This window comes from Protomyctophum bolini (genome assembly GCF_963924005.1).
Source record: "Protomyctophum bolini genome assembly, chromosome: 15".
In the NCBI taxonomy this organism is placed as follows: Eukaryota; Metazoa; Chordata; class Actinopteri; order Myctophiformes; family Myctophidae; genus Protomyctophum; species Protomyctophum bolini.
In genome coordinates this window covers 14,013,896-14,027,582 of record NC_137876.1, presented here as the reverse complement: position 1 = coordinate 14,027,582, position 13,687 = coordinate 14,013,896, and the positions used below count along the sequence as shown (strand labels likewise).

The 13,687-nt window shown below is 41.4% G+C and overlaps 1 protein-coding gene across 2 annotated transcripts in view; it reads left to right on the top strand.

Moving 5' to 3' along the window:
* tecpr2 (tectonin beta-propeller repeat containing 2) overlaps window positions 1-10,465 on the top strand; it is a 35,817-nt gene extending 25,352 nt beyond the window's left edge. For both annotated transcript variants that reach the window (XM_080784064.1, XM_080784063.1), the window contains exons 23-27: window positions 580-715; window positions 8,162-8,310; window positions 8,454-8,595; window positions 8,784-8,933; window positions 9,782-10,465. In XM_080784064.1, coding sequence (XP_080640190.1) covers window positions 580-715; window positions 8,162-8,310; window positions 8,454-8,595; window positions 8,784-8,933; window positions 9,782-9,930 — 726 coding nt within the window. In that variant the 3' untranslated portion in view covers window positions 9,931-10,465. The remainder of the gene's footprint in view (window positions 1-579; window positions 716-8,161; window positions 8,311-8,453; window positions 8,596-8,783; window positions 8,934-9,781) is intronic.
* The last annotated feature ends 3,222 nt before the right edge of the window (window positions 10,466-13,687 follow it).

Here is a 13,687-nt window from a genome sequence, read left to right as displayed (position 1 = left end):
CACACACACACACACACACACACACACACACACACACACAATACTACTAAAGTCAACTCTCTCCATAGACAATGCATTAAACCTGCTGTATTTTTTCATCGTGCAGAAGCGGATTAACGCTGCTGATGTGAATTCAGTGATTCCCAAACTGGGAGTCAAATTATTTTGGGGGGTCACCATATAATAGCTTAATGTTCAACATTGTTTTCTCACTCAATGCACAGAAAACAAACATACAGTATACGTGTATACAGCATATCTGCACATTTGTAAAGTTGCAATTAAATTACTTTTAAGATCTTTTTAATTGGGCAACTTGCCCAACAAATTGGGCAACTTGCCAAATATTACCTAAGAAAAAGTCAGGACGTTGTCAGTTTGTCAGCTTTATCTGTGGCACTGAGTCAACCTAAATGTAATGCCTATAATTCCAAGTGCTTGTCAGAGTGGGGGGGGGGTTCCCAGTTCAAACATGATTATTTTGCGGGGTCGTGGCCTGAAAGGTTTTGGAATCCTTGCTATAAAGCACGTCAACAACCGCAAAGAACTTCTGAAGAACCCCAACCTGTTTGTGTGTAGGTGGAGTTGGTTCAGTTGGCATCGTGTGCTGATGCATTGTGGGGTTTGGACACACACGGTAGAGTCCACATCCGCACCCTGTCTCCCACCTGTCCTACAGGCCTGCAGTGGACCCTACTGGACCTCAACCAGCTAGGTAGGACACACAGCTGCACATATACACTACAATACAGCACTACAGTACAATACACACCAGTACACAACACTGTACTACAATACAATTGAATGTCCAGTGTCTTATTGAAAAGTTTCACCTGTGACATGCCCAAAATATGTACACCAAGGTAAATGTCATCAACGTTTGATGCAAAAGTGGGACACTTCTGACAAAGAAGCCATCACACATTAAGTTTCATGAGAATAGCAGATACTTTTAGTGTCAGTTGGGCGATAGTTTTGGTTTTTCAAGCCAACAGGGTCGGGGTGTTGATACTTGATACGGTACACTTGAGTTGTTTTGTAAAAAGTTGTTTTGCTGCCAAACTCCTTGAGAGTTGTTTGTACAAAGACACTTTATCAGTGTTTCGATTGACCTGTGTCTGCGAGCTAGCCTTCATGTCTGCCCTACTTAACCCGTTCAAATCAGAAAAGCGTCTGTATAATTTTAGATTCATTATTAGCGTTGACTATTCAAAAATAGCAGATATACAAGCTCACATCTTGCTTGTATATCTGCTGTTTGATAATCATGACATTTTGTGCAAATCTTTGAATATAATATTTTTTACATCAAACATTTTTAACGCAAATCATTGCTTCTGGGGCTCCCTGGAACAAAATATTTTGAGATGGGGTCTGCGGCCTAATACATGGGGGTACTGATATAAGCATGTTAAGCAACATATGTATTTCAGAAAACTGTTTTAGAAGACATTTTTTTTAATCAGCCTCAGGTCCCAATGGGTTAAACAGAACATAGTGTCCAGTTCCCCTCTGACAGCTGTGTTCCTCAGACCAGACCAGTTCTAGGCCACACGCCAAGCTGTCTGTTTGTCTGTCTGTGTCTGGTACAGGATCACTTACACCAGTTCTGTAGCATTCAGTATCTCCACCAGCAGTACCGGTATAGCCTTGAAAACCAGCAGTACTAGAAGTCTTCCTGGTGTGATTGACAACCATCAGTTCTAGAGGACTTGATAGTATACAGAATCAGCAGTACTAGAGGTCCTGATAGGATACAAAACAAGCCATACTAGAGGTTCGGGTTGTTAAACTTATCGTTTTGTATTTAAATCTTTATGTTACGACACGGTAAAAAAGAAAGTAGATCTTCCTAACACTGTGTGGACTTTGAGAACATGTAGCCACTAGAGTGAGCCATGTATCTGGAAATAAATTAAGTACCAGTAGATCACAAAGGCTGTGCAGGTAGATCACAGCATGGCATGGTCCTAAAAGTATATTTATTTTAAATAGGCTACCGGTATTTAAAAAATAACTTTGGGGAATCTGACACTTAATTAAGGTGACTTGTCAGCTCAAACCCACAATGCAATACTTTGTTTTCAAGATTGTTGTGCACAAACGTCAGTAGCATTACAAAGTTACATAAAAAAACACCCTACCAATTCCATTCTCCCCTCCATTTCCCCATTCCAAGTGTGTTTGTCTTGCTGTACTGTATGTAACGCCAGAGACGCTATCCCATCAGCCCCCTCAGGTACATTTTTGTCAGCAACGGGATGATCATTTTTTGGTATAAACTGACAGAATAGGAACATTCCCAGTTCCTCAGTGATGTCATACTGGTATGTAGTCCACCAACTGGCCTACATACTGTATGGACAGGAGCCCTATATTTACGCACACTGGTACTTCTCTCTCCTGATTGGCTGACATTTTGCAACCCACCTGAAAATGTATTTTCTGTTTATTAAAGAGCTGGAGAGACAGGGAGACTGAACAAAACCCCCTATAGCTATGCTTGCTCTAAGAATATAGTGCTTTAATCTTTTGACCAAAAAACAATCACTTACCCTACCTTTAACACATAATAATTATGTGTTACAGGGTACGTTCACTTTTGGTTCTTAAAATATATTATGATGCCAATACTTTTTGTACTCCTCAAGTCAAGATTTTGAATACAGGTTTATTTATACATGAAAATTCCAAGGCTTTTGTTTCCAGCCTGGCCCTGCCAGGTCAGACTGGAACATATAACATTGTAACGGCATGTTTGTCCTAGTGAGTGACGATGACAAAATGTCATGTGGTCACCACAGCCGCTCACTCTAATGGTGTAATAACATTCCTTTATTATCCCTTCCCCTGTTGTCCTGTGCCTTTTCACACACACACACACACACACACACACACACACACACACACACACACACACACACACACAAACATTGTGAGTACATGTTCCTGAGAAACGGAGGGAGGTAGGGTCAGGGTGTGCCTCCTGGTGGAGATTTGCGCCTTACTGATCACAGCTTTCTAGTTAATGGTGTAGTCATAGTGTTGTGTAAAGTGTAGTCCTAGTGTTGTGTAGTTGTGTTGTTTTGGTGTAGTTGTAGTCCAGCTGTAGATAGCTCAGTGGTTTTGTCAGGTCAGAGTGTTTATGTTTAGTTCGGTTTACCTAGAAGACACACATTGCTGGAGTCAGCACAACTCTGTATATGTGTGTGTGTCTCGGCGGGGGGGGTTCTCATGTATAATGCTTATGGGTGCAGGCGTTATTTTAGTTGGATTGACAGCGGGTCCTTGCGTAAGAGTCCAGTAATTGACCTCAAGATGTCAGAGGTCAAGGCAGGAAGGCGCGTGTGCGGACCAGATGACCTGTGCAAAATGCACTTATCTCCTAATACAATGTGACAGCATTGTCGTATGTGTGTGTGTGTATTTCTTCCCTGATAAAAAAAAGTCCTTGAATCCCTGCGTCAATGCCTTTGAGGTGTGTGTGTGTGTGTGTGTGTGTGTGTGTGTGTGTGTGTGTGTGTGTGTGTGTGTGTGTGTGTGTGTGTGTGTGTGTGTGTGTGTGTGTGTGTGTGTGTGTGTGTGTGTGTGTGTGTGTGTGTGTGTGTGTGTGTGTGTGTGTGTGTGTGTGTGTGTGTGTGTGTGTGTGTGTGTGTGTGTGTGTGTGTGTGTGTGTGTGTGTGTGCGTGTGTGTGTGTGTGTGTGTGTGTGTGCGTGCATTTTGTAACTGTTACATTCTGTTACAGCTATACATAGCAAGCGTTACATCAGTGAGTGACACATGACCACTTGAGACTGAGATATTTCAGCCAGACAAAATGGTCCGTCAGGTTGAAACCACGTAGGTCCAAAACTGTCACTTTTTAGGAATCAAATTCACGAATTGCAGATTGACAAGCTCTAAATTGAATCAGGAATCCCTTATTATGTAAACAAAATGATGGTTTATTATGTAAGCGATCGACAAGCTCACATTTCACCTGTGACCTTGCAGACCGGATATTTTCGGTGCACGACACCATCATATGAAGGTGTATAAGTTAACCACATTAACCCTGGTGTCTCCATTTGTTTAGTTGAAAAACTAAAAAAATGCTTCTCTTAAAGTGTAATGTAAAAGAAAAAACACGTTGAATTTTCTCCCCAAAGAGAGTTGAAAAATAAAAGGCAGACAAAAACAGACACAAAACAACAGTACAAGACATCCGACAAACAATTACAAGTACACAATACATCCATAATCCGCGTTACATCACAGCACTCCAACCACAGTAGACTTTCACATCAAAAGTCCAGCAGACCTCACACATCCTCAAGCAGAGCCGGATTCAATTTCTGAATGAATTGAAAGAATGGACCCCATATCCTCCCAAACCTATCAGAAGAACCATTTAATGATAGTACAAGGTGTCCCTAATCCAGTGAGTGTGAGAAGGGGAAGTGGGTGATTTCCAGTTGATCAAGATTAGTCTCCTGGCTTGTCCCCATTTTCAAAAGTAGATCATTATAGTGCATCTACAAGCTTATAACACGCTGCAATGCAAATGCTGTGAGCTTGTGCATTTTCGCTATTGTTATTTGGTAGATCAAATTAAGTGATAAACATAAAATACACAGTAGGAGCTGGGGGTTGTTTGGGGATTAGAACCGCCAATCTTATGGTCACCTCACCTGCTCTGTAGTGATTTGATTTGGAGAAAATGGACAGACAATCTGCTAATCTGGCTGACCCATGTTTACACTGATATCACAGACAGACTGCTGACCAGTGTGTAGTTCAGTCATGTGTTGTGGTTAAAAACAGCTCTGTCCCTCAACCAGGACCTCACTACCCTGTATCATATCACACTATGACGCACACACTCGTGCAAAGGGACGTACACACAGTCTCACACACACACACACACACACACACACACACACACACACACACACACACACACACACACACACACACACACACACACACACACACACAGTTCAAGTGTCCACTTGTAGTCAAAACGTCAGTAGTAAAGAGGCCAAACGAGCACACATCTCTTGTGTGTTTGTGTGCATGTATGTACAGTATGCGTCTGTGCATTTTTGAAGGTAACTCATACATGTCCCAGCCTAGGGGGGACCCTTCCCTTCCAAGAACAAATTGTAAATATAGGAGTGTGGAGCAGTGGGACATCATGTCTCGTCTCCTCAAACTCAACTCAAACTTTATTTAGAAAGCACATATTACGACACCCAAAAGGTCGACCAAAGTGCTGTACAGGTTAGAGACCGAAAAAGACAAAGAAAACAAAAAGAGGGATAGAAAAGAATACATTAAAGAGTTATACAATTTACACAATCAAACCGTGTCAAAGGCCACAGTGAAAAATAGTCTAGGGCCAGCGGCTGCAAAGGCAGAGATTATTCTTTTTTAATTTTGCATCCCAAAACGCAGTTTATAGTTAAGGGACACAATAAAACATTATGTAGTATCTATCCTACAATAACTGCAATGTGTTGCAGTAAGGTTACAAAATCAACCGTGTGCTTTTCAAGTCTGAATTAACAGAATCTGCATCCTTTAAATGCAACTGACACTGGTCGTCCTGACTCAGGACCAGTCACTGTGACAGTGTCAGTTGCATTTAAAAAGAAAGATGCTGAGGAAGATGTCCCCGAGTCCATTCTCTGAGGCAGCCCTTCATTCTCTACTAAAACAATAGGCGTTATGTAACAAAGGCAGCTTGTGCAACTCCAGCAGTCTGTTAGCCATGTGTTAATCAGGGCGTACTTGCCGTTACCTACTTGTAAAAGTTTATTTGTGCTTGAGATGTAGTGGAATTCAACGTAGGTTTTAGCCGCAGCCATACTACTAGTATTAGTCAATTGGTTGGACTGTCGGTGAACTGACCCAATATAACAGATCTCATCTCATCATCCTACTGATTGTAGCGTGAATTGATTGATTGATTGATCCAAAGACCCAGGGCGGTCCGTATAACCCTCATATTATTGAAAGTGGACTGACCCAGTCTGAGAGGAGCACTCTCTGTGGCTGACTGCACGACTGGCTATTGCACGACTGTGAGCGGCAGCCAGCAATATTACTGTTGTTTTGCTTGACCGGGCCAGTTCAGCTTGGAATGGAATGGACCATCCGCAAATTATGCTTGGTTATTGGACTTACATATACTTCTGACAGCAAAAGTCAACAATCTTCACCTAGAACAGATGACCTATTCTTTAAGACTGCAAAAAGAGCTGGGTGAAAGAAGATGGGAGAAATGGACAGAGTACTTAGCTTGGGGGGTGGATGTGGAGTGAATATGGGTGGTGTCTTTCCGGTTGTCATTTAATGTAAAAAAAAAAAAGTAATGTAAAAAAAAAATCTGTAATATGTATTGCTGTTGTACATCCCATGACCTCTTGTTTTGTTTTGTTTTTTGTCTTTTGTTTTTATTCAGTTTTCTTTTACTGTCGATGTTTCTGTCATATTGTATGTCTTGTTTGTCTTTGGTGTCTGTTTTGCTTATTCAAAAATTCAAAAATAAAGAGTTAAAAAAAAAAAAAGTCAACAATCTTAACTTAACCAAGGCCACATCTAATTTATGCTCCATCGCAGAAGAATAGCTCACTATGCATTGCATTATGAGCTTGCAGCCACGTCATCTATTTTGACTTCTCAAACCTTGCCTGCAGAAGGTCATCAGTGACCGAAACGTTGCCCACTTCAAATGAATTGTCCTCTTGTAGAGAGCAGATCAACAGTGTGCGGGCGTCTTTTATTATTGATGTGCACTTGCCTACGCACCTGCTGCTCGTAAGCCCTTACCCTAGGTCTAGGTTGTGAAAGTCTTTCTCAACAGACAAATCCTCACAGACAAAACTGTGAACACAATTCTGTGCCCAAATGAACAAACTGACACAAAGATGAAGGAACCCAATGGAAACAAGCCATAGGCTTTGCAAAGCCTGTAATTTAAAGTGGCTAATGCATTGCTAGATTAAAATGCATTTCAATCTTGCAATGCATTAGACACCTAAAATTAAAGGCTCTTTATTTTCTACATTTTCTACAATGTGCAGAAACCTGTTGAATAATTGCATGGTACAGCACGGTATAGAATTCTGTACACGAACATAAATAAAGATATTTGTTCAATTCAAGATTATGTATATGTACATAGTACAAGCTATTAGGAAGAGAGCTTTATCTCCGCAAAATCAGGATTATTATGAACACACATAGTCACACACACACACACACACACACACACACACACACAGAATGGAAAGATGTTGACAGCTACTGCCCCACTTTCAAGGCTACAATTGATGCGCAGCGCAGTAGCCTACCTTATTGAAGGAACAAACTATTATATACCACTGGTGGTCCGTGAAGTTAGTCCATGTGGTCACTGACCATTTAGTAATGTAGCAAAGTGAAGATTTTGTATTTTCTTCCACGGTACGGTGCACTAAACTTCTGTACACTGTTCCGTGGAAGTGCGTTAATGTTGTCAGTTACTGGGAGGTCTGAGGTCACGAAATTCCTCAGAAAAGGGAGTTCGCTTGCCTGATTGAGTCATCATTATTAGGAAATGTGCTTATATTATCATGTCATCATGTGTCTGCTCTGTCAGTACTGTATATCAGTTAACCTGAGTTTAATGGAAGGTTGTAAAGTAAGAGAATGGAATAAGGGTAACCATGGGATAGGAATCTAAAAATCTTTTGGCTCTGGACCACTTACGTATATTTCAGTTAAATTATGCCTGGGCTTGATATAATTTGTTGCACTAGTATCGTGCAATGAATGAAATCAAGCCCTCAACAGTCATGAATCATGATTTAATTTCTATCTTTTTATTAGCTATTAATTCAAATATTTTCTTACAGTTGATGGACTTTTGAAACACTGTATTATTTTAATACATTTAACAAAGACATTTTATTTACATTTTAAAACATTTTCCCATGGACTACCTCTGTGGACCATCGGTTGAGAAACCGTTGGTATGTATGTATAGACATGGGATGGATAGCAAGTGTTACGAAAGCATTAATCTCCCAACACAACAGTAGTCCCCAGGTTGATTCTTAGTCAGGGTGGTGGTCCTGGGAGGGAAATGGAAGATTCTGTTCATGTTCTGTTTTATACTCTCCTGTCCTCTGCTAGGTCCAGTCCGTCTGGTCAGTCTTTCATGTGGCAGTCAGAACGTGTGGGCCGTGGATGCACACGGAATGGTCTACTTCCGGGTTGGAACCCAGCCATTTAACCCCAGCATGATGCTGCCTGCGTGGATCTGTATAGAACCTCCAGAACAGGTAGAACACACACAGTGATGTCTAATTTGTGCCGTCGTACGCAAATGTCATATCTACAAGCTCACAACGTGTCACATCCGCAAAGCATAACTCTGACTTAACTGGGACTTTACTACTGGTATTTGTCTTTGTTTTTTGCTCAGCCGGTGGGCATCCATTTCGTGAGTGTCCACACCAGTCCTAATGACCGTCTCCTGTGGGGAGTGGACAACAGAGGCAGTGTCCACGTCAGGACTGCGATCAGTGACGAGATGCCTGTAGGGACAGACTGGGAACACGTACCAGGTACTGATACTACTATACTAATACTACCATTAATACTAATAATAGGGGTGAACGGGGAACATGTAATACATACTGTAGTATAATACTACTAATAGTCGTATACTAGATAGTCTGTATTGTCTATATCATAAATCTATGTGCAGTACAGGTCTCTCAGCTGGTGGTCAGTGTTCTATCTCTATGTGCAGGTCTCTCAGCCAGTCAGCTGGTGGTCAGTATGCGGACAGTTTGGGTTCGTTGTCCCAGTGGGGAGATCGCTCGTCGTTACGGCATCACTGACAAAAACCCTGCAGGAGATTACTGGAAGAAGATCCCTGGAGCAGCTCACTGGCTGACTGGTAGGAAGCAGGCAGTCAAATCATTATGAATCACCATTATGAAACACGGATAAAACCGTAAACAGTCCACTGTTGGTCAATAATTGGTTAAGGCCAATTCCGACCAAGTCCCATTTTTTTAAATAAACACTTTAAAAAATATATATATTTATGAACACATGCCTGTCTAACGGCATATTACCATTTTTATGGTTGTTTTTGTGTTAAAACATCAGTGACCAATCAGATATCTAAATGTATTCATATGATTACGTGGCTGTTGATGCAATGTAGAATGTAGATGCTGAATTATAAGATGATGACATGGCTTTATCTTGTTTGCTCTGACGATTACCATCACCTATTAGAATTCGGTGACTATCACAACCTTCACGTTGTTCTTCTCAAAGATTATATCCAGTTGTATTATTTGTGACCCCACCTTTAAGAACTTTTACATTTGTAGCCCAAATCAATGGCATTGGTACCTGTCTGTCTATTGAAAACTACCTGCTAGTTTGCCATGGAACTTACCGTGTACCTTCATACTCCCCATGGACTTTCCTCTGTGGCGGTGTTGTTCGGTTGGTTTATACCACTTAGGACAGTTATGCAGGTTTTAACTAACCTCTAGCGGCCATTCATAGGGCTTTTAGACTCTGAAGTTGGCGGCAAAACTTTGTTTCCAAAAAAAGTATGTTGCAGCATTTAGTCTTTTTCAGTTATTCAACAGTGTAGTACAGTGTGTGATAACTGTGATTGTTGTTTGTTACAGTGTGTAGTTTTTTTATATTGTGTGTGTATTGCTGTTTGTTACGGTGTGTGTAGCGTTGCTGTTTACAGTGTGTTGTTCTGTGTCTGCCATGCAGTGACTCCCGATGACGAGTTGTGGGCGGTGACGGTGTCGGGTGGTTTGTCTCACCGCCTCACCAAGTCCCTCCCCCACACTCCCAAGCCCCTCCCCTCCACCTGCTCCCTCGGCGCGGACGACTTCGACGACGAATGGGAGGTCATCTAAACATTGGTGACGTCACTTCCTGCCTCCATGGATTATTAGAGGATTTATAAAGTTACAGTTTGACAGTGTTAATAAGCAGAATGAACAAAGCCAACACGTCTGGGAGTGACCAGCAAGATCACATCACATCCTCTAACCTCCCCACAACACATCCTGCTCTACTGTAGTTACCATTTTGGATCCCCAGTTGAATTAAGCTGAACAAAGTGAAAGGTTAGTAGAAGGAAACGTGTTGACTTAAATCACTGTTTCTCAATGACCAGAGGTCCAAACGGACCATTATAGGTCCTGTAACTCTGAGAGTGTACAAATGGAAACAAATGGACCCTGGTCCATTTGGTTCCATTTGTGCGCTCTAAGAGTGAAATATACACTGACGATTTTGCAGTGCACATTGGGGTCCCAGAGATAAAAAAATCTAAATCAAATGGGGTTCCTTGGCGTAATGCATATCAAACTGGGGGTCCTTGAAATGAAGATGGTTGAGAATCACTGAATTAAATCACCCCTCTCAACTAGCCATCACTTTCCATATTAGACAAACCCAGGAATCCATTGAGCACGGGGGCTATAGCACTGGGACCAGTGGATTCTATTTGAAAATAGTGGACACGCATGGGACTGCAGTAATGGCGACAGGAGGTGTCCCTGGTGGTGTTGCTCACCAATCTACAAGCTGTAGCGTATTAAATAATGCATTAGAATGCTGTTCCCAGTCGACGCACTAGCAGTCGTTTATTTGAGCTGCATTATTGAGCTAACCGTGTTTATTTAAGAACGCTGTATTGACTCGAGCTGTTTTGTTAACGTTGTCGCTTCGCTATGTGACATCTCCCACTTCTGACCGAAGTGGACATCACCTCCCACCCCCCACTCTTTGCATTGTTGTTGCTGTGACATCACGTTTGTCACGTCGTCCCAATTCCCCCTTAGACTGGGATCAGTTCGCTTATCCCCTGGTCTAGAGCCCGCCTACTCCTACTACAAAGATTCAGTGTCAGCATCAAGTGTCGCTACTATTTTTGAACATTTATTTTAAAAGATCTTGAAAGTATGTTTTAACACAAATCTTCTCTTCTGGGGGTCCCTGGCACAAAACAGGTTGATGTTTGAGAAGACCTGATCTTAGGAATCCGGCTACTATTACTTGGAACAATTCATTTGGTTTGTCCATGTTTTACTATAACTATAAGTGACTGACTAAATTAGCATACTCCCTTTGGCAATTATGTGGGAGAACAACAACAAAAGTACTAACACACTGGGGTATTTTTCCCCTGTGCAATTAATACATTTTTGGTCAATACATTTCATGGAGTAGGCAGACTCTAGACCTGATGACACTGAGCAGAAGCCAGGCTTTACACATTGCGGAAAGCCTGGTGGTGATGCGAGATTCATAATTATCCCCCTTTCTCGTTTCTTGGCGTCGCGCTAACTTGGGATTCCCAAACATTTGGATCACTATATACAGATTAGAAGGGAAACAAATGGACAGCGGATTAAAACTCTGGGATTTTAAATGACAAGAAGAAGGGATGTAGATTTTACGAGGGTGCACTTTACTCCTTTTAAATGGATAGGAGCTGTATATAGTGAAAGGCAGGAGGACCAATGTACATGTTTCTGCTGGTGTATGAGTTTGTACAGGAGTGAGTGTGTGTGTCTGTGTGTGTGTGTGTGTGTGTGTGTGTGTGTGTGTGTGTGTGTGTGTGTGTGTGTGTGTGTGTGTGTGTGTGTGTGTGTGTGTGTGTGTGTGTGCGTGCGTGTACGTGCACTTTGTGAAGTTGTGAAATTCAAACCACTGACCTCAGTGCCATCTCTGTTTTATCTTTTTTTTTTTTTTTTTTAATTCAATATCTTCTATTAGTCTTTAACCTGATAACCTCGTTAGTTGTAAAGACTGTTTTGTTTTTTATTTGCATCTTGTTGGAGGAAGTTATACGGAAGTTATAATTATTTTTTGTGTAGCACTTTAGCAATTTTAATTGAGACATTAGTCTGGCTGCAGACTGGTCTGATGCTGTTCTACACTATTCTCAAGTCAGACTCAGAATCAGACTAGCCTGATTTAGCAGTGATGGCTGATCTACAAGCTCACAACATGTCGCAGTGTGACGCCGTGTAACTTCTAGATCTGCTTTTTGGTGCACCAGTGTGCAACCAAGTATAAATCAAGCCTTCGTCTTCCACTATCTTTAAAAGCTGTAATTCCAGAGAGGAAGGTTATCGTCCGACACGTTCATAAAGAGTTGAATCAAACATACCTTTAGGAATTTCCATCTCTGCTAAGAAGCTTGCTAACTAGGCTTAAGCTCATTTGTTTTCCAGTCAGGGTTATTTACGTGAATGCACAAGGCTACTTACTTATTTTCAGACCTTGTGAATTACCAGACAGGTCTGGTCGACAGAAGCATTTGAACATTGTGGCAGTGCCAACATGTCTGAGAGACTTCTGTAGCAGGGACAGTTAAAGGGACAGGATGTTTTAACTTCTTCATTTGGTTGATTTTCTTTATTCTTTCTTTCTTTCTTTCTTTCTTTCTTTCTTTCTTTCTTTCTTTCTTTCTTTCTTTCTTTCTTTCTTTCTTTCTTTCTTTCTTTCTTTCTACCATTTTGTTCATGTAATATTCTCTCAGTTTATTAGACTTAATCCTGCACAGTTATGGTTATATATATGTTGTGCATTGTGGTTCAGTGCTACCTCCAATGCTAGATGCTATATTAACCACTGGCATAACAACCATAGACAACCAGTGTGTGAGCAGCATACAGTAAAACACTTTGCAGGACTGAGTATGTACGTACAGTACAGTACAGTACAGTACAGTAAAGTACAGTACAGTACAGTACAGTACAGTACATTTTTAGAAGTTGCAGTCTCAGTATGAATAGATTGTGGTTGTAGTTTGTTTGCTTTGCGAGAGCAGGAAGTATGGACATATGGTATACTGTAGTTATATACAGCCGTAGCTACTTTTGGCATGTTTTAAAGGTCACAGGTCACCGTTAGGGTTTAGAGTTCATTTCAGTAAAAATAACAGCTGTAGAGGGACCTGGTGGCTCAGCCAGTTAGTGCAAATACCATATGCTCCTACTAGTGACCGCGAGGACCTGGAGTTCGAATCCGACCCGCATCTTGTCTTAAGTGTCTACACTGTCCTATTTGAGAAAGGACGGGAAACAAACTATTTACAGAGGGCTTTTGAGGGCCATGGATAGGTTATGGCTTGGGTTCAGTATGTATACAAGTAAAGAGTAGTTATTATGAGTAAATAACAGAAGAAAACACCATTCTATCCACTTATGTACCAAAAACACCTTGAATGAACATCAGATTAACTCAGTCAGTCACTTAGTATTATTTGTCTTTGTATTGCTGTGCTCTGTGCTCTGTGCTCTGATTCTAGATCGGTACGTTAGCTGTTGTTTGTCCCTCTCCTGACCTGTTTAGGTCCGTGTCTGTGTCACCGTGTTGGTTAAGGCCTGATAGTTGCACACCGATGCTGTGCATCGAAAACAGCCAATCTACAAGCTCACAACGCGTAGCAATTGTGAACTTCAATGCAGCACACAACCAAGTATACAAAACAAGCATATCCAGGCTTCACTGGCAGAATAATACACAGACAAGATCATAATAATTACAATCACTCGCCACAAAAGCAAGAGAACAGCTCTGCCCAACATCTGTATTCAGTTCCAGAAGTCCTGCTCCGCTTATGTCAGCGTTTCTTCTGTCTCCTTTGCTACAAAA